The sequence below is a fragment of the Diorhabda sublineata genome, chromosome 9 (genome assembly GCF_026230105.1).
Source record: "Diorhabda sublineata isolate icDioSubl1.1 chromosome 9, icDioSubl1.1, whole genome shotgun sequence".
Taxonomy (NCBI): domain Eukaryota; kingdom Metazoa; phylum Arthropoda; class Insecta; order Coleoptera; family Chrysomelidae; genus Diorhabda; species Diorhabda sublineata.
The window spans coordinates 25,416,644-25,435,633 of record NC_079482.1 but is presented as its reverse complement, the minus strand read 5'-3'; the positions used below and the strand labels follow the sequence as shown (position 1 = coordinate 25,435,633).

General features: G+C 29.3%; 4 protein-coding genes and 1 non-coding gene across 5 annotated transcripts in view; 3 read left to right on the top strand and 2 right to left on the bottom strand.

Annotated features, from left to right (window-relative positions):
- LOC130448765 (leucine-rich repeat and calponin homology domain-containing protein) overlaps positions 1–6,194 on the top strand; it is a 33,307-nt gene extending 27,113 nt beyond the window's left edge. Inside the window, exon 10 of the mRNA XM_056786274.1 lies at positions 244–6,194. Within this exon, the coding sequence (XP_056642252.1) occupies positions 244–378 (135 nt within the window). The 3' untranslated portion in view covers positions 379–6,194. The remainder of the gene's footprint in view (positions 1–243) is intronic.
- A 284-nt stretch (positions 6,195–6,478) lies between these two features.
- LOC130448860 (RISC-loading complex subunit tarbp2-like) lies at positions 6,479–9,144 on the bottom strand. Its single transcript, XM_056786409.1, has 4 exons — positions 8,537–9,144; positions 8,172–8,358; positions 7,900–8,119; positions 6,479–6,781 (listed from the first exon to the last, which is right to left on the bottom strand). The coding sequence occupies exons 1-4, from the start codon at positions 8,874–8,876 to the stop codon at positions 6,560–6,562; spliced, it is 969 nt and encodes a 322-aa protein (XP_056642387.1). The 5' UTR covers positions 8,877–9,144; the 3' UTR covers positions 6,479–6,559.
- Positions 9,145–9,561: 417 nt separating this feature from the next.
- LOC130448702 (60S ribosomal protein L30) lies at positions 9,562–10,092 on the top strand. The gene has a single exon (XM_056786178.1). It carries the CDS (start codon positions 9,686–9,688, stop codon positions 10,034–10,036), a length of 351 nt encoding a protein of 116 aa, XP_056642156.1. The 5' UTR covers positions 9,562–9,685; the 3' UTR covers positions 10,037–10,092.
- A 3,319-nt stretch (positions 10,093–13,411) lies between these two features.
- On the bottom strand, positions 13,412–18,585 carry LOC130448628 (ubiquitin-conjugating enzyme E2-17 kDa). The gene is made up of 5 exons (XM_056786068.1): positions 18,246–18,585; positions 17,678–17,741; positions 17,580–17,611; positions 15,296–15,479; positions 13,412–15,164 (listed from the first exon to the last, which is right to left on the bottom strand). The coding sequence occupies exons 1-5, from the start codon at positions 18,267–18,269 to the stop codon at positions 15,025–15,027; spliced, it is 444 nt and encodes a 147-aa protein (XP_056642046.1). The 5' UTR covers positions 18,270–18,585; the 3' UTR covers positions 13,412–15,024.
- Positions 18,586–18,877: 292 nt separating this feature from the next.
- On the top strand, positions 18,878–18,950 carry Trnav-aac (transfer RNA valine (anticodon AAC)). The gene has a single exon. It is a non-coding gene; the product is annotated as a tRNA-Val (tRNA).
- The last annotated feature ends 40 nt before the right edge of the window (positions 18,951–18,990 follow it).

The following is an 18,990-nucleotide window of genomic DNA, read 5'->3' as shown; positions in this document are numbered from 1 at the left end:
CTATACACTACACTTACTTCATAATAATTCACTTATCACTATCACTTAACTAATTTACACAACCCATTTATATATCTAAATTAAATTCTGCGAAGTTCTAGAATATAATGTAACGAACGAAATTGATAAATAGACTTTTCTAGAAATTATTTCGAAGAAATACTGTAAATAAACCGCCTGCTATACGAAGCAGATATTTTTTTATAGAGGAATGTGTGTAAGTAAAAGTGTTTTTTTTTTCAGAATCTTTTATGTTGCGCTGCAGACGTATTAGAAGGTAAAGGTCTAGTGCAAGTAGCTGTGACGGTGACTGAACTATTGAGATTCCACATGCCCAGATCTCCCTTGCACACAACTTCAATGTCAACTGTGGTTTAGTTAAAAGGAGAATTTTAATTTTGGAGTTTAATGTATCACAAATAATAACCGGTATTTATTTAAAAATATGTTATCGAGCGTGTATTTAATTAAAATTCGATTATAGGAATATTTTGCTTTATATATTTTTTTTTATACAACTACGATTTGATAGAAACAAAGCATTCATATTTGGAAAATTATTGTCACAATTCGATTGGGACGCACTGTATATACCATAATTATATTTTTTCCTAATATTTCCATATTTAAACAACTTAAACGATGTGGTTATCTAAAAACATCCTAAATTGAGCAGTGCAGAGGAAAAGAATGCTATATCGGGACTCAATACATCATAAGACCATCTTGTATACAACCAAAATCTCCTATTTCAAAAAAAATCTCGATCAAACGTTTTTTTTCTGAACTTTAATTGTTATTTTCAAAATTTTTTATTGTTAAGAGCTTTATTGGGACGCCCTGTATATGCAATACTATATTTTTTCCTAATATTTCCATATTTAAACAACTTAAACGATGTGGTTATCTAAAAACATCCTAAATTGAGCACTGCAGAGGAAAAGAATGCTATATCGGGGCTCAATACATCATAAGACCAACTTTTATATAACCAAAATCTTCTATTTCAAAAAAAATCTCGATCAAACGTTTTTTTATGAACATTAATTGTTATTTTCAAAATTTTTTATTGTTAAGAGCTTTATTGGGACGCCCTGTATATGCAATACTAGTATTTTTTCCCAATATTTCCATATTTAAACAACTTGAACGATGTGGTTGTCTAAAAACATCCTAAATTGAGCAGTGCAGAGGAAAAGAATGCTATATCGGGACTCAATACATCATAAGACCATCTTGTATACAACCAAAATCTCCTATTTCAAAAAAAATCTCGATCAAACGTTTTTTTTCTGAACTTTAATTGTTATTTTCAAAATTTTTTATTGTTAAGAGCTTTATTGGGACGCCCTGTATATGCAATACTATATTTTTTCCTAATATTTCCATATTTAAACAACTTAAACGATGTGGTTATCTAAAAACATCCTAAATTGAGCACTGCAGAGGAAAAGAATGCTATATCGGGGCTCAATACATCATAAGACCAACTTTTATATAACCAAAATCTTCTATTTCAAAAAAAATCTCGATCAAACGTTTTTTTATGAACATTAATTGTTATTTTCAAAATTTTTTATTGTTAAGAGCTTTATTGGGACGCCCTGTATATGCAATACTAGTATTTTTTCCCAATATTTCCATATTTAAACAACTTGAACGATGTGGTTGTCTAAAAACATCCTAAATTGAGCAGTGCAGAGGAAAAGAATGCTATATCGGGGCTCAATACATCATAAGACCATTTTGTATACAACCAAAATCTCCTATTTCGAAAAAAATCTCGATCAAACGTTTTTTTATGAACATTAATTGTTATTTTCAAAATTTTTTATTGTTAAGAGCTTTATTGGGACGCCCTGTATATGCAATACTAGTATTTTTTCCCAATATTTCCATATTTAAACAACTTGAACGATGTGGTTGTCTAAAAACATCCTAAATTGAGCAGTGCAGAGGAAAAGAATGCTATATCAGGGCTCTAAGTATCAAAACTATACAATCATCAACAAAAACAAGACTTTTTGTGAGCATAATTGTTTTTTTAATTAAGTCAATTATGGTGTGATTATTTTTTGAAAATCTAATAATTTTCTCTATAAAAAAAAATAGTGACAGATTATTTTAAACAAAAAAATTAATACGCACAACAATACTTTTTAAATATGATTGCTTGCATAAATCTACAAATAATTTTTAGAATTTGTCTACTGCGTTTTCTTTTATCGACTTTTTTATTTATTTAAAATTACGAAAATAACAAATTTTTCCCTAAATCTAGGGAAAAACAAATCAAGTTGACATCAATGCGACTCAGCTGTCATGTCATCACCTTCCTTATAAATATTCTAATAAACAGTGTTGCCGTACTTCTTCTAACGAATTTCTTCCAATTTATAAACAAAAAAGTCATATTTCAAAATAATAACTAAAAAATATATTCGAGAAAATTTAATAAATACACAATTTTGTCATAAAATCTTTAAAATTCGTATAAAAACCTTCAATTTTTAAGTGGTAAAAACTACAGTTCAAATCTGGCAACATTGACTAAATATAAATGTGGAAACATTGACTACAATGTTGCCAAATACGTGGAAAATTCCTGTTAATCATTTATACCGAAACGAATTTGTTTTAGTATAGAATTTGAATTCAAAACATACAAGGTAACTCAAAAAATTATAAAATTAATTACTTTTTATTACATCAAAATATTACTAATACCACCCCCATTAAAAGGGGTAAAAATTAAAAAAAAGTGGTTTCTTCCTTATTTTTTGGGAAACAAATTTTATAACTATAATCAATTCTACTAATTAATGTACATAATTTTTGTTCACCTTGTATATATTGAACTAAAACTATTTCAACTTAAAATCGTTTCGGTATAAAAGACAAAACAAGAAATTTTCATAGTTAATTCTGTCAACACTGTAATACTGTCAAGTTTCCAGAACGTTTGCTGATTAAACAGTGTTGCCAAAATTAATTATTGTAGTCGAACACAATGTTATAACCATCGAACTATACGCAAAACCAATCACCGAACTAATAACACTCTAAAATCACGTGATTTCAATATTAAAAATTGATTTTGTTCCTCAAAGTAGATATAACCAGTTTGAAGCGGTTCGGAAAATTATATTTTGTCAATTTTATAGTAGACAATTTCTAATTAACAACATCGAAGGAGATTTGTAGGTATTGGAATTTATTTTACGTGTGATTTATTATTTAGGTTAGTGTACATTTTTTGTATTATTTATTTTAGTGTATAATTTTTATATATCTAAACATATCTCGAACAATTTATATATATATATATATATACATATATGAGTTTTCTTGGTGTGATTGTGGCAAAATTAGACACAAAGTGTACTAATTTTGCCACAATCCCACTACGAAAACTCCAATAATTTAACCGGCAGAGATCTCGTTCCAATTCATAGGTATATATGATCGAAACGGTGCATTGTCCTCGCATATAAATCAAATAAATAATAATTGTAACTATTTTGATGTCTGACAATACTTTTTATAACCAAATTAAGCTCAAACACAAATCGTTTAAATGAAATATATAAAACTGTAATTAGAAAAACTGATATTAAATTGTTTTGAATTTCCTCGATATCTCTACTACTTACAAAATCCGGCAACGTTGTTCAAATATTATCCCTAAATCGTTCTACGTTTCAATTTTTTAATGTGATTGTTTATATGGTGTTTCAATGGAAACTGTACGCTCTATATTCAAAAACGAAATCATATCACCGGATATATAAATTTTATTATCACTATTTTGTATTTATTGATAATTGCTCGCAATAAACTAAATCCTCAGCACTTAAAATAGTTTAGAACAATGGACACTTCAAAATAAGTGAACTTAAACCGCTTGGAGAACATCCAAGTCATAGTATTTGCTGTGATGAACATTCAGATAACAGAACTGACATAAAGGCTGTAACAGTTTGTTCTAGAGTGCAAAAAAAACCTTCAACACCTGATAAACTGCAAGGTCCAACTTGTTTTGGTGACCGTGTATTAAAACAACAACGGGTTGGGTTGTTTCGCTACCAATTTGCATCTAATCTACTCTTGGTACAGTTATTACATCTTTCGGTACCCACCTCAAAAGATAAATGCTCTAGAAATGGATAAAGACGTTGAGGTGGATCTGATCCAACTAGGGGTTCGACGTTAGAAGCACCAAGACAGAAAGGATTGGTGGTTTAGATAGACAGCCGATACAAAAATAACTCTAGAGTAGCTCAAACAGGACCTACCAGAATCTTGATGTGCCCTCTAACCCAAAAATGAAAAACAATCAAAAAATCTTGTTTATGGCGGGCAGTTATCACTAAATGAGACATTTTGAGACCTACAGTACCGGAACTGAATTTGTATAAGAGAACGAAAGCGTGTCATAATTTTAATGTGGTGTATCAAAGACTTAAATGTAAATCGATTAATTTTAAAAAGTGCCAAAGATTTTTTTGTATTTTTGTTTAAGTTCAAGTGCCAGTTGCAAGGAAATAAATTTTTCTTTCAAAAACTTGTAACTCGAATTTTATTTTTTAAGTGCATAATAATTGTAGCGAATAGAAAATTTCAGAAGACTGTGTACTTGAAAAAATAAATTTTTTGTACAAATTACATTTTCTCTTTTTATTTTATTAACTATGTTAATTGGAACATTAGTTTCAAGCATATCTACAATTGTTCAAAAAAATTTTACGCATCAACAAGATCTTTCTAAGCTTTCTCATTCTCGTTAATCATTAAAAACATTCAGATATATTACTGAACACGATTAAAAATACTGAAAAAACACATTTTTAACAATAACTTTCATGTGCAAAGGCTCAACAGAACAAAAAATTGTTCTTAAGTTTCATACCAGACTCTAGTGTTCCTAAAAATATTATTTCTACATAAACAACTGCATAGTAATAATTAAAAAGTGTACATACTGACAATTAACCTCAAATATATCAAAAAGATCCATAAAAACTCGTTTTTATCACAATAAATTATCATTTGCAGTATAAAATTACACAGATTTATATTAATGTATTGTTTTTTGACACTAATAAAAAGATGACAATTGCAGCCAACGAACGAAATCTAAATATCCAAACTGCAAATGAAATCATAATTCATTTTATTAAGGAAATCATATTTTAAACGTTGGTATCCGTGTGTCACCGTTGTTGACAGATTTATTTTTATCAAAATCAAGTAATAGTGTCAGTACATTTTGAAGCGTTATCAATTTGTATTTTATCGATAACAAATTATAATTTTATGAATAATATTTATCTTTTTATAATGATTACTACAATTTTTAAGTAGTTTAACTGAAAATAATAATATGCCAATAGGAAAAAAATACAACGTGGCAACGATGTAAAACATTTTAACGTAAAATTAATGAAAAGGTGCGAGGGGATTATAATTTAAAAAATCAGAAAAACATTTTTATTGTTATTAATACACATATAACAATTGCAGTTATAAAATGAAATTTTAATATCCAAATTGCATATGAAATCATTACTCATATATTAGGGAAATCATATTCTAAACGTTGGTACTCGTGCGTCGTCGCTGTTGACAGATTTATTTTTATCAAAATCAAGTAATAGTGTCAGTACATTTTGAAACGTTATCAATTTGTATTTTATCAATATTGAATTATTATATCATGAATAATTAATTATTATTCTATTCAGGTTTATTACCATAATGTTTTATTAGTTTAATTGTAAGTTATAATAATAAATTTAAAATATCATTGTACATCACTTGGAAAAAAAATTGCAACGTGACAACAATGTAATATATTTAACCTAACCTCGCATTCAAAAGTGCGAAAAGGAGAATAATTTCAAATATTAAATTGTCATTTATTTGAGATAAATAATTCATCATTAATTTCCAACTGATCTTGTTGATCTATAAATACTATTAAATCTGTAGTTTCCATATGAAACAATATGTGTTAATGCTTGAAATTTTTATTATAAAATATTCATAGTTGTGTCGTCAATCTCATCAAATAATTAATTTCATTATTTAATTAATGGTGTTTTTGGGATACGTATCATATGGTTTCAATTGTTGATACGAACCACATAGTTATGATCTAACTTCGATTATCTAGTCAAGTTAATAAACAGTAATTTTTGCAAAAAAAATGAATTTTATTTACCTACCCCTTTATAGGTGTCCGTACTTGATGATATCCGATTGGGGTGAGTAGAACAAGTTTTTAATGGAAACTCTCATTTTAGTTGTAGATTATATTCATAATTAACACTATCACAACACAGTCACATTGATCCACGTTTTGGTATGAAAATTATCATCCTCAGACAATGATGTCAATAAAAATTATACCACGTACATTAAACCAGTAGAGGATTTCGATTTTATGAAAAAAGGTTTAAAAGAATTGAGCTAATGATGGTTTTTCAAATTATTTTTATTGATTTACCACAAAAAAAAAACAAATTCTAAACTCATATTTACAATGTTTTTTTTTTTTTTATTTAATAAAGCAATCAAGCATTTTGAAAGTGTTATTTATCACTTCAGATTTAGCTAATTCTTCCGTTCTACCAACAGCCATTGTGGCAAAGGGTACATCACAATTTATCCTCAATGCCAGTATAATTGGTTCTTGTTCTTGTATTGGAAAAATTACATGTTGCAAACCTAATTTTTTTAACATTCTTTCCAAAGAATCTGCAGATATTTCAGTAAATTCCTTAAAAAATTACGAAATACTAAAAAAACGTTATTTACATCCGAAAACAAATAAACATACAAGACATGTTACCTCTACCACTGTTTATTTTATACTGATATTAATGGATGCCCGATGCAATTGACAGCACGACGCGACGTTGCCAATAGTAAATTCATTTCCCTAAATTTACTTGCTATGTATCAATAAACGAAATAACTATAAAATTATCTATTATCAAAATAAGGGATGTTATTTGCAATGAAAATAATAAAATTAATTCAATTTCAAATGATAAAATTTTTTTAAATCTAAAATAATATTAAAATCACAGATGATTCGTAAAATATGTACAATAAATTTTGATTTGGCAACGTTTTAACAAATATGTTGACAGTATACAATTTAAATTTTATTGCCAACGGAGGGAAACGAAAATTACCACAAAAATGTTACACTACTGAATTTCAAAATCAGATGTTTGCATTGGTCGAAAACATCGGAAATAACTACCATAATATGTTAATTTCCCATTTCCGAAGTCCAATATATCGGAATTGAGTACTTCCCGTTGTACCAATAATTGGATTAGTTGACTTCCATATTGGTTTTTTGAATTGGATTTATGAATTACAAGACACAAAACTTCCTCGGCTAATTAAAATAACCAAGCCTGAGGTAAAGTAAACCTAACTTAATTTAATTAAAGCTAAAGTAATCCAAGCTAGAAGAAACTTAACCTAAGTGAACAAAACCTAATTGAAACTATAGTTAACATAACCTAATTTCAAATTTGAATGTTAATAAAAACGTATTTTCCCCCCCTTCAGCTTACCCCCAATCAATTAAAAATAGCACCTCAAAGAAAACCTTTCGTTTCATGTTTAAAAATCAGTTAAAAAAGCCAAACAGGAAGTCAACAGTTCCAATTAATGGTAAAACCGGAAGTATTGATGTTTGACATCTGGAATATTTATAAATGGATTCCAAGACTTGGAAAACGCTAAACTAACGTGTATTTGTTACGATCTTTCTATAAATTGAGTAAAAAAATCAAAGTTATTTAAGAAAAAATTAAATTTTTTGTTTAAAGCGATAACATTGAAATATGAACATACAAAAAAACTCGTAGTACTTACCTCATTGAAATCTTCTCTAGTTTTTTTGCATTCAAGCATCAATCTATTGAACACGGATGCAAAGTCATCTACTTTAACTTTTTTGTCTGGTACTACATCTGAGAAAGCTTCATTATACTTTTGTAGAGCGGCAAGATCTCTTTCTGAAGGCATTAAAGTTTTCTGTTCCTCAGTTTTACGCGGCGCCTCTAATTTAATAGTTGGAAGAATATATTTCAATCTAAGGCATAGATTTTAAAATACTCCGAAATTTACTACGCTAAAAAAAATACCTCTCCAACATCTCCTTTGCAGTCAGTTGTTTCGCCATTTTTTTAGTATTAGCCGTAGCAATTGTTTTAACAGAACCTATACAACATTCATAAGTAAATTCACGACAATGTGGTGGCCCTACATCGGATATTTCAGTAAAAACAGGATCTTCTATTTTGTTTTCCATGCATAGATCTTTCAGAGGTCCTGAAACGTTTTAAGTCGAACAAAATCCAACGAAACATACAATTAATCAAGTTTATCATCAGTGAAAACTGATAGTTTATTGATTTTCAAAACGCTTTTACAAAAATCAATCGTTTACTTCAACTTTATAAACTACACTTACACTACAATGCACTAATATGAAGTAAAACAAACTTACCAATACAATTTATAGATAATTTATTAGGACTACCAATCCTATATCCGGCTTGTTTTTGCATAGCTGATGCCTTAAACTCTTCCATGGGAAGTTCGACTGGATCGTATATTCCTATCTCTTCTAGCATTTTTAAAGCTTTGTATGCAGCATCATGTTTGCTAATTTGTTTTGAAGAACCTGTTCCGATAGCTTCGACACCAGCTACCCTAACTCGATAATCAAATCTATTTTCATGTGTACCACTTATACTATGAACAATTTCAAAATTCGGAGGTCCCAAACATTTTTTCACGGTAAGTTCTTGAAGAACCATAGCTGGATTTTTTGCTAGTTTTGACATTCTTTTTTAAATAAAGTATCCTCAAACAATAACAATTCTTCTAGAAACAGTATTCGACAACAATATATAACCTCCACATAAAATTTTTAAATTGACTGGCACTGTAGTTGCGTTTTTTTGTATGTATAATTTAAAATGTTATTTTGAAACAAAGTGTTATTTTATTCAAAAATAAATACGATTTGCTCAAAAATACATCTTTCTATGAATAAAATTTCACTGTACACTGTTTTTAACCTTTGGAAGAGTGATTTTGATTTAAATTGGCAATTTTGGAGATTCCTGATTGGTTAAATAATAGTCAGATTTACACAGCAATATGAACATATAATGAACTTCGTTCGTAGTTGTTTTATTGAACATAGAAACGGTTCTTGTCTAAAAAAATTAACAAAAGTATTTTATTCATTGGCATTCCTTCTATTTTGGGAATTTTTACGTAGTGATTTCTAGTGGTGTGATTCAGGTTTCTTAAAACCTTATGTAAAAACAGACTTTATGTGATTATAATTCGGAAAATTTTTTGTATTTATACAAATTTCAGCTATTGTTACTATATTTGAATATATACCAGATAGTATTATATTATAGTAGTAAGATATTTTTGACCATAGAACTAATAGTTTTAAAATATGTCTGACAGTTCGGTTGGTATAAACGGAAACTATATTGCCAACTTACATACATTAATCTTTCACAACGTGGTTGAAGTCTTTTCTTCGATTCATCGGAAAGTGTTGTTGAGGTTCTCGACCGATTCACGGTTATTTTTGTATTTCTGCTAATCTGCGACTAGTAAATTAACAAAAATGGTTGCTCAAAAGAAACAGAAAAAGGCAATTGAGAGTATAAACAGTCGTTTGGCTTTGGTAATGAAATCCGGAAAATACTGTCTAGGTTACAAGCAGACACTTAAGACCTTAAGACAAGGTAAATCGAAACTTATCATCATTTCTAACAACACACCTCCACTTAGAAAATCAGAAATTGAATATTACGCCATGTTAGCCAAAACTGGAGTACATCACTATTCTGGTAACAACGTCGAGTTAGGAACGGCTTGTGGAAAATACTTCAGGGTGTGTGCTATGTCTATCACCGATCCAGGAGACAGTGATATCATTAGGTCCATGCCAGCATCAGAAGGAGGTGAAAAATAGACTATGTCGAATTATTTTAAGCATACAAAATATTTTGAATAAATTGTGAACCTTAAGTGTTTATTTTCTATATTCCTCTTTTCCGAGATAAAAGAACAAGGGTAAGTGTTGAAAGTATTATTTTACTTTAATGTTATTACGAACATCGAGTTTGGTTTTTTTTAAAGCACAATTACTGTATCTTATTTCGATTTATATCAAACAAATAACTATTAATTCTAATAATGAATTAGTTACTGTAACATTCTGTTTTATTATTACCGTTAGAACAAATGCCAATAATAGTTTGTCTTCTCAAACTTTGTAGTTAATGATATTTATTTCCTCAGTTTCATATGTTGGGGATATTTCTTTTGGGGTTAGCTAATAATAGATTCCATCTGTTCAAGAAGGTAATAAATTTTTTGCAGTAATACTTTTGTCGAGGTTAATTGACTAAGGCTGGTCTAAAATGTAAATTATCAGCTTTCTGGCTTTTCAAACTCAATTTTCAATATTTCTAAGCGCATGGTCTGCTATAAACGCACACAAAGCACAAAATCTCAAAAAAAATGAATTATTGTTTGAATCAGTGCAATGTTATTGTGCATTATACAATAAAAGTGACAAGCAACTTTTTATTCACGTGATATGGCTTTGGATGCCTTTCTGATGGCAGTTTTATTATATATTCCCCACTCAAGTTCTACGATATGTAATTGTTCTTGATTGACACGAAAATATTTAATAAATTCAGTAATAAGTGTTTTGTTATCAAAATCTGGAAACATCGCTCTTTCTTCCTCTTCATAAATACTCGGAGCCTTGTTGCTGTGAGTATTTATGCGGTAGTCTTGAGCATTCTCTTACATAAAAGACACATTTGCGTCAGATGTAATGAATCTTTTTAATTTCATTTTTTGTTTTTGATAAAAAACTAGAAACTGAAAGACTGATGAGCGCAATTTATTTGCCAACAACAAGGGTTATTTCAGAAAAAACAACTTCGTAATAAAATATGACTTGAGACTGCAAGTGGTATTGAACATTCTGTGGTTTATAATAGTTGATTAATATTTTTATATTTCAATAAAACAGCAATAAGAAACCAGTAGATAATATCAAAATGGATACTCTTTTTACCAATAGCTCAAATTTGAAAATAATGCATGGTGCAAAAATTCAACTTCTCAAGAAAAAACAATTTTTTTAAAATTTACAAAGCACTCTGCTAAAACATCGATCTTTTATCAGTAAATTTAAAAAATTAAAGAAATATAAACAATAGGAAATGTTTATTTTTTTTATTTCTTCATATATATATGTAATTACACCTAATGTTCAGAACTGTGATTCAAATCTCGGTCTGGGTTAGGATCCACAATCAGCTGATAGGGGATCAATCAGACAGATGGTCATCGTTTCCGAAAAATCTTCATATCTATGGGTTATGCTAATTTTAGATACTGATAGATGTCAACGAGTGCGTTCCACTTAGCCCAAAGCGTTATAATCATAAACCCAAGTGGGATTGATTACGAGGCGTTTTAATCATTGAGATAAATATAAAGCGAAAGATTTAAGAGGTTGTGTTATAATTTGTAAATATCGTAGTCGCTATGTGGAACGCTCAAGAGTATTTCAGGCGCCGTGAATTCTTAGTGGAATACACTCAATATGGGAACACACCGGACCACTAATGTCAATAAAATGGGGTTAGGTTGCGTAATCATGCAATAGATTATTTTTTGTTCGTTTTTGTGTTAATTATTAAAGTAAAACACAAGAAGTGTGTTAGTTTAATTACAGAGAAATTATGTATTTCATAAAAATCGTCTACTAACGATGTAATTTGTTAAATATACCGGGTTATAATTTCTTGCAAGAGGTAAAAGTACTTATTTATATTAAAACCATTCTTAATTGTTTTCTCATCATTTTTTTTACCCTACCCATACGAATAAATAAAATAAAATTATTATTAAAGTGTAAATTTAATAAATAGATTCCAAAGGAAGTGTATTTACTAAAGGCGATTATATCGTTAACTTGTTAACAAAACAGGTAAAAGTAGTTATTTATATAAAAAACTAGTTCAAAGTCAAGTTTCAATCTCAATTTTTTCACTTTCTATACAAAATAAAATTAATAATTATGAAAATATAAGTACGTTTCAAAGAAATTCTGATGTACTTGATTTTCCCGATACTCCCTATACCCAAGTGTTATGGTAGTTTAGTTTTTTTTTCAGGTTTTTCGAAAATGACCCAAAATTTTGCTTCTTAATCATCAAAACGCATCGCATGTATCCTTAAGCTAAATAAATGATCACTTGATACTATTCGTATTAAAAGAAAACTTATAACAGTGAAAATTTGACAACTTTTGAATCCATTGCAAAAAACCATTTTAAATCTAGTTTTTTCTTATCCAAAGATTTGCTTCTTGGCATAAATAATTTAAAAGGTGATTCTGGAAAAAATCTAAACTATTGTAATACTTAGGACAGGGTTTATTGGGAAAAACTAACCCGTGAGCTCTCCAACCATCCAAAAAATTTCTGTGTATATAAGTCAAACAACCTGTATACTACTCGGAAACTATTTTATTAACTAATAGAAATAGAGGTAAAAATACTTACTTGTTTATATCAAAAAAAATTCAAAGTTTTTATTGTCATTTTTATAATTTTCCACGATAACCCAATTTGTGACTGTAAAAGTGGACTTGGAGAGATTTGCGGTGCAGGTACGTGTGTGTCTGCCTATGATAGTTTTATAACTTAAGTTGACAACTATATGAAATATTTTCTCAATGCAATTTGGAAAATTCAAAATATTTTGAAAAACTATTAAATAAGTAGGATAATCTTCATGACAAACGATTAAATTTAAATACAGTGGATATTAATAGTACGAAAAAGTGAGGTTAAGGAATACCTAGATGGATAAAGGTCGGAACACACGCGACCGGACCGCGTCTCTGCCGTACGGCGAGGTATATACGAAACGAAAAATGATTCTCGTAGTTAACCACCTTAACGCAGTTATGGTACTATTTTCGACGGGACTATTGTGGTTTGCTATAAACGTGGGTTGAAGATAAAATCAAACAACAGTTTTAATAATTTTATTATTATATTAGATCCTAAATTTAAACTGTATGTTAAGCCCTTTTCTATTGCTTCTCCGACAATAATTCGTCGTGACAGTAAAAGTGGATTTCGAGAGACATTCGGGTGTCGAAACATTTCGAATAACATACATCGTTTTATTGTCCCAAATAAGCGACAAAAAAAATTCACTATATATATTTATATATAAAAAAAATTTTCGAGAGTCTCGCTCACTATCACAAAACACTTAAAAAAAAAGAAGAAGAAAAAAGACACTCCAGTGGATTTTATTATTTAATGTGTCCTGTTTCAATTACGAGAAAAAAATATATATAACAAATATTCCTAAGTTTCCTTATCAAGTAAGAAGATTTCATATTTTACACTGAATAATTTAAATTAAGGGGGAGTAAAAAGTGTACGGTACATTAAAAAAAATCCTGGAGGAGATTGACTAATCCTGTAAGTGATTATAAACATCTAAATATTGGACAAACTAGGCGTGTAATAATTAATTTTATAACCCTTTGTGTTTCAAATAATTGTTTTATAATTTCCAATTAAGAAAAAAATGAATTTAAACCACATGAAAACGTGTATCTAAACTTTAAATCGAAAAAAAAGTGATTGAAATAAAAAAAACTGTATATATATCAAGGCCGGATCACACGCGACGGTATCGTATCACTACTGCACGGCGGCAAATAAACCGCATCATCCGTATCTTTAGTATCACTACCATATTTTTAATAAACGCGATAAAACTTTTAATTCAATATAAAATCACACTGGTGGAGTTAGCGGCACCGCAACGTGTGTGCCGGCCTTATACAAATCGTAATTACTATTGTTAGTGAAATTGATAATACGAGGTACTAAAAAGTGAGGTTAAAAATAGTTTTCGAAGGGAATACTACACGTGAAGATTCATTGTACCGTAACGTGTATGACGGCCTTAATATGCTGAACTTTTTCATAGATTTGTGATTAGATTTTTATATTATTTGAGCTATTAGCCCCCGCGGGGTTATTTATAAATTGTTTTTATAGGAATTGACTGAATCGAATAGTAGTAAAAAAAAAAAGTATGAAAGTGAAAAAAACCGGATAGGGGGTAGATTGAATTTTATATATGGTCGGTAATTTGAAACACAAAGGTACAAAATAGAAAAAAAAAATAACTAACAATTTTAATAATTATATATATTGAATAAATTAAAAGTCGACAAAGTCACTTTTTAAATATTATTTAATGAGTTGAAGTAACATTTGTTTCTATCGAACATTTCAATTATCATAAAGTAAATAAATTATCGGGAACAAAATTATTTGGAAGAGCCTCGAGAAGTTTCAATTGACCAGCCGATGGTGGTAAAATTAAACGAAATATAATTTTCTTTTTTCGAAAAAAAATCTACTTCCTACTATATTTTCATTTATCCATTCGGATAAAGATTTTTTCGTACAAAACTGACTACTTACAAATCGTCTACAGATTTAATTATGTACGTACAAACTCGAATTTTTTTTTTCAGAAATACTAAAAAAAATAATTTTCAAATTATATATATTTATATTTAATATAATACACCTAATTGAACGTCAAAGTACCTACATATTAATTTATCTAACAGTAAAAAGTATCAGTTTGAGTGTGGCGGTAAAGGCAACGAGACGACTGAAATATGAAAAGTTGTTGTGGCGGAACCCGAAACTTCAAAAAGCGTTACGTTACAATTTTGTTTATATTTATTATCAAATTGTGAAAAATTACAGGCTGGCCGATCCCCTCCGGTGTGTTTGTTGATATTTTTTGTTTTTTTTATGTATTATTAAATAAATTGTTTTTGTTTTTCTTCTAATGTGTGAGATGTGGATCGAAGGGGCCGGGCCATCACATAGCATACTTGCGAGTCCACTCACGCGCTAACTCGTTGTATTTTTCCCGATCGGTTTTGTATATCCTAGCAATTTCTGGTACTAATGGATCATCTGGGTTCGGATCACATAACAGTGAGCAGATTGATAACAAAACTGAAAATAACAAAAAGTTACACTACACATATCGAATTTATTTTTTTTTGTATATCCCGTGAATAGATAATCAAAATTATATAAAGAAATCGGGCGATTTAATAAATTGACAATCTTTGGGGGTTACTCACCTTTTGAAATAGTAAGAGCTGGAGACCATTGCGAACGTAATATATCGAGACAGATACTACCATTACTATTTATGTTAGGATGATAGATTCTTGTTGTGAACGCCACTTTTGGTGGTTTAAAGGGGTAGTCTGTAGGGAAATGTATTGTTAAGAAAAATACTCCGCCCTGGTATGGACTATCTGGCTGAAAAAATTATTAAATAATATTTTATTCATACAACGTCAACCAATCTGTAGAAATTTTTTCTTATCACAAATAAACTTAAACGAAAACAAGAATAAATCAAAATTATTTCCCTTAGAAGGTGTCTTTGATAGATCAAAGTAACCCCACGACAAATAGTCCAATGATGTTAAATATGGAATAATTGGAGGTCCATCATCAAAGAATTTATATGTTGAATCAAGGTTTTCATTAATATTTGTACCCCAACTGTTAGTCCAGGCGCTGTAGCCAAAATTTTTGGCGCACAAATAGTTTTTGAAGAGTACTCCAAGAAAAAAAGTTCCAGAAATTCCAACTTCATGGCACTTTTCCCAACCAATATCTGATGAAATGGCTAACAACAAATTGCTACAAAACATTTTCATTTCAGCCAAAACTTCACAAACCAGTAGTGAGTGAATATTGAAGAAGTCCATTGTTATAGTGAAAAAGTTTTTAGGTTAGTTTCTTCACATGCTATGTTTCAAATGTTTCAGTAACTCCTTGTATAATTTAGAATTTACATATCTGATCTCAATATTCCCTCACACAATGACTATGACTTCGATGCTCGATTGTTTTGAGTTTAAACTATTATTAACTGTCTCATAGTCAGATCCTTAGTCCTGGGTTTCAATATCTCTACCAATTTTGATAAATAAATCTGTTTGGTTCTGTTTGTTATCTGTAACTGACTGATTTCCAATTCTGAGCCACTCATTTCGATTGAAAACATTCTTACTTTATACATTTGACTAATTTCAGTTTCTGAGCCGCTTAATTCAGTTGTAAACAGTCTTTTTATCATAAATTCCACTAATTACCACTTCTGAGCAGCTTATTTCAGTTGTAAACAGTCTTCAAAGTTCCTACGTTATAAACTTTGACTAATTTCCTCTTTTGACTCAATCATTTCATTTGTAAACAGTCTTACATAAGAAATTTCACTAATGTTCACTTCTGAGCCGCTTACTTCAGGTATGAACAGTCTTAGGTTCAAAATTTAATCAAACTACACGTTTGAAGTGCCCATTTCGGTTGTATACAGTCTTGAAAGTTCCTACGTTATCAACTTTGACTAATTTCCACTTCTGAGCCATATATTCCAGTTGGTAAACAAATTTTAGGTCCTCATTTTGGTTGTAAACAGTCTCCAAAGTTACTACGTTAAACATTTGACTAACTTCCACTTCCGAGTCACTCATTGCGTTTGTAAACAGTCTTAGGTTAAAAATTCAACAATTTTCCACATTTTAGGTGCTCATTTTGATGTAAACAATCCTCAGGTTACTAGGTCATAAACTTCAACAGATTCGAACATTTCATGAGCATTTCTGGCACATTTTTGAACTTACAACTCAACATATTGTTTAAAAAATGCAGACACTGCACTAAATATTTTGAAACAGTTTCAAACTCCTAACAACACATGGAGGTGTTGCTATAAAAAATGATTCGCATTTTTATAACACTTTGTATACCAACTCTTCATAGAGAATAACCCATCTGTAGATAGCAGCACTGATAAAATAATAATTTCAGAAGGGAAAATCACCAAGGTACAATATTGAAAATTTTCGAAAAATACTCATTTATTTAAAAGTTAATATTGGAAAAATTATCAAAAGCACTTATTTTTGAAATATCATTGAAAGAAAATCAAAATTATCAACATCACATAATACTGAATTTATTTTTCACGGTTGATACCAAGAATTAAAGAATTAAATTAAAAAATAAGGAATATTTCGAAAATTAACGAAAAAAATTGTCAAATAATCAATTTACCACATATATGATTACATTTTTTTTTGAAAACCTGTTTTATTTTCTGTTAAATATTAAAAAACAGGTTATGATTCACCCTCTTTGAGTTTCTACAAAAATTTCAAAATTTATTATAAGTAAACAAAAAAAATTGCGATTAATCAACAGAAAATACACAATGAACATTTTCCAGTAAATTATTATCAAACAAAACCTTGCAACACTTTGTTAAATGTAAAAAAATGTCAATGACCTCAAAGGACGTCTTTGTATGACTAATATCAAAGGATAATATAACTAAATGGTACTTACTGGTCCCATAATTGTGGCTTGCCAATGAAATACTGTAATAAACGAAAAAAATCAATTCTGTTAAATACCACTGTGAAATTAATTCTCGAAACACTTACAATCATCTCCAACAGGACCTGCTGAACATTGTGCCGGAGGATCTCTGCCGAGGTCTTGTAATTCCTACAAGTGAGAAATCAATTATTTCAAATACCTTTGTAGTTAATTATAGACACTTGAAAGTTGTGGGCCTAATATGGTGAGGTTATCCATGTGAAATCTATATTAGTGGCGTAAAAATAACACTATTTCACAAAAATTTTTCATATCCACTTGAAAATAAGTTTATATTTCTATAAATTTAAAAATTGGGTGTAATATTATTTATAAATTCCGGCATTTTCGGAAAGATTTTTGAAATGATAAGTTCTAAATTATTCCGATCCTGTCACGTATGACAGATTTTCATTAAAAAAAAAATATTAGATTAGAACCTTGCACGTTTTTTTTTTCAACGAAATTAGGACAAGGAAACTCAATCTTCCACACAATAAACGTTGTTCTAAAAGTGTTCACATTTATACTTCACGAAATCGTTAAGGGCGTTCGATGAATGTTAAAAACACATTTTAAATAATGCACGTACAATCTTACATTTATTCACTGAAACTTAATACTTTAACGTACCTTATTAATTCGTTTTAAAGCCATTTGATGAAATGTGTCTGTAATAAATACTGGTATCCCACCAGACAATGAAAGCGCAAGCTGAAGACCTCTACTAGAGATTGCAAAGATGGCCTCCTTCAAAACTCACAGACACGACGTAAATCAAATAAATATGGTTTGTCGATCATTCACCCAAAATATGTTTTTATACCAGACAAATGGGTGGAAATAAATACAAGAAAAACTAAAAAGCTTGTTAACACCCCGTCTTCACTTAAATATGCACTTAAAAATTGTAATGTTCCAGAATATATGACTGTTCACTTCCGTGGCGACAATTATTTTCTGTCGGTATAACAGAATTTATTTTTTACTGACTTCTCTAATAAAGTTGATAACAAAGTTTTCTATAGTTTATGAAACTGCTTTAAACTACATCAAATTCGTAGTATGAATAAAATTCTACAGATGACGCTTTTTTTGACAGTGTATATAAATATATTAATTATATTTATCTGGAACTACAAATTTATATAATTATCTTAATTTATAAGTGAAAAGATAATTACCTTATTATATTATTTATTAATAATACATTATTATACATCTTTTTATCGAATTTAAAAAAAATAATGTTATAAACAAATATAGTTTCCGTGGTGTAGTGGTTATCACATCCGCCTAACACGCGGAAGGTCCCCGGTTCGATCCCGGGCGGAAACATTTTTTTTATTTATCAATTATATATATAATAGCAATCAGT

What these genes read in the sequence shown, in the direction of transcription:
- LOC130448860 (XM_056786409.1), bottom strand. Translation starts at nt 8,876, where the DNA reads ATGTCAAAACTAGCAAAAAATCCAGCTATGGTTCTTCAAGAACTTACC. An exon ending in ATTATCTATAAATTGTATTG is followed by an intron (nt 8,359 to 8,536) that starts GTAAGTTTGTTT and finishes AAAACGTTTCAG; the next exon opens with GACCTCTGAAAGATCTATGC. An exon ending in CTAGAGAAGATTTCAATGAG is followed by an intron (nt 6,782 to 7,899) that starts GTAAGTACTACG and finishes TAATTTTTTAAG; the next exon opens with GAATTTACTGAAATATCTGC.
- LOC130448702 (XM_056786178.1), top strand. Translation starts at nt 9,686, where the DNA reads ATGGTTGCTCAAAAGAAACAGAAAAAGGCAATTGAGAGTATAAACAGT.
- LOC130448628 (XM_056786068.1), bottom strand. Translation starts at nt 18,269, where the DNA reads ATGGCTTTAAAACGAATTAATAAG. An exon ending in CTTTAAAACGAATTAATAAG is followed by an intron (nt 17,742 to 18,245) that starts GTACGTTAAAGT and finishes TCTCACTTGTAG; the next exon opens with GAATTACAAGACCTCGGCAG. An exon ending in AAGCCACAATTATGGGACCA is followed by an intron (nt 15,480 to 17,579) that starts GTAAGTACCATT and finishes TAATTTTTTCAG; the next exon opens with CCAGATAGTCCATACCAGGG.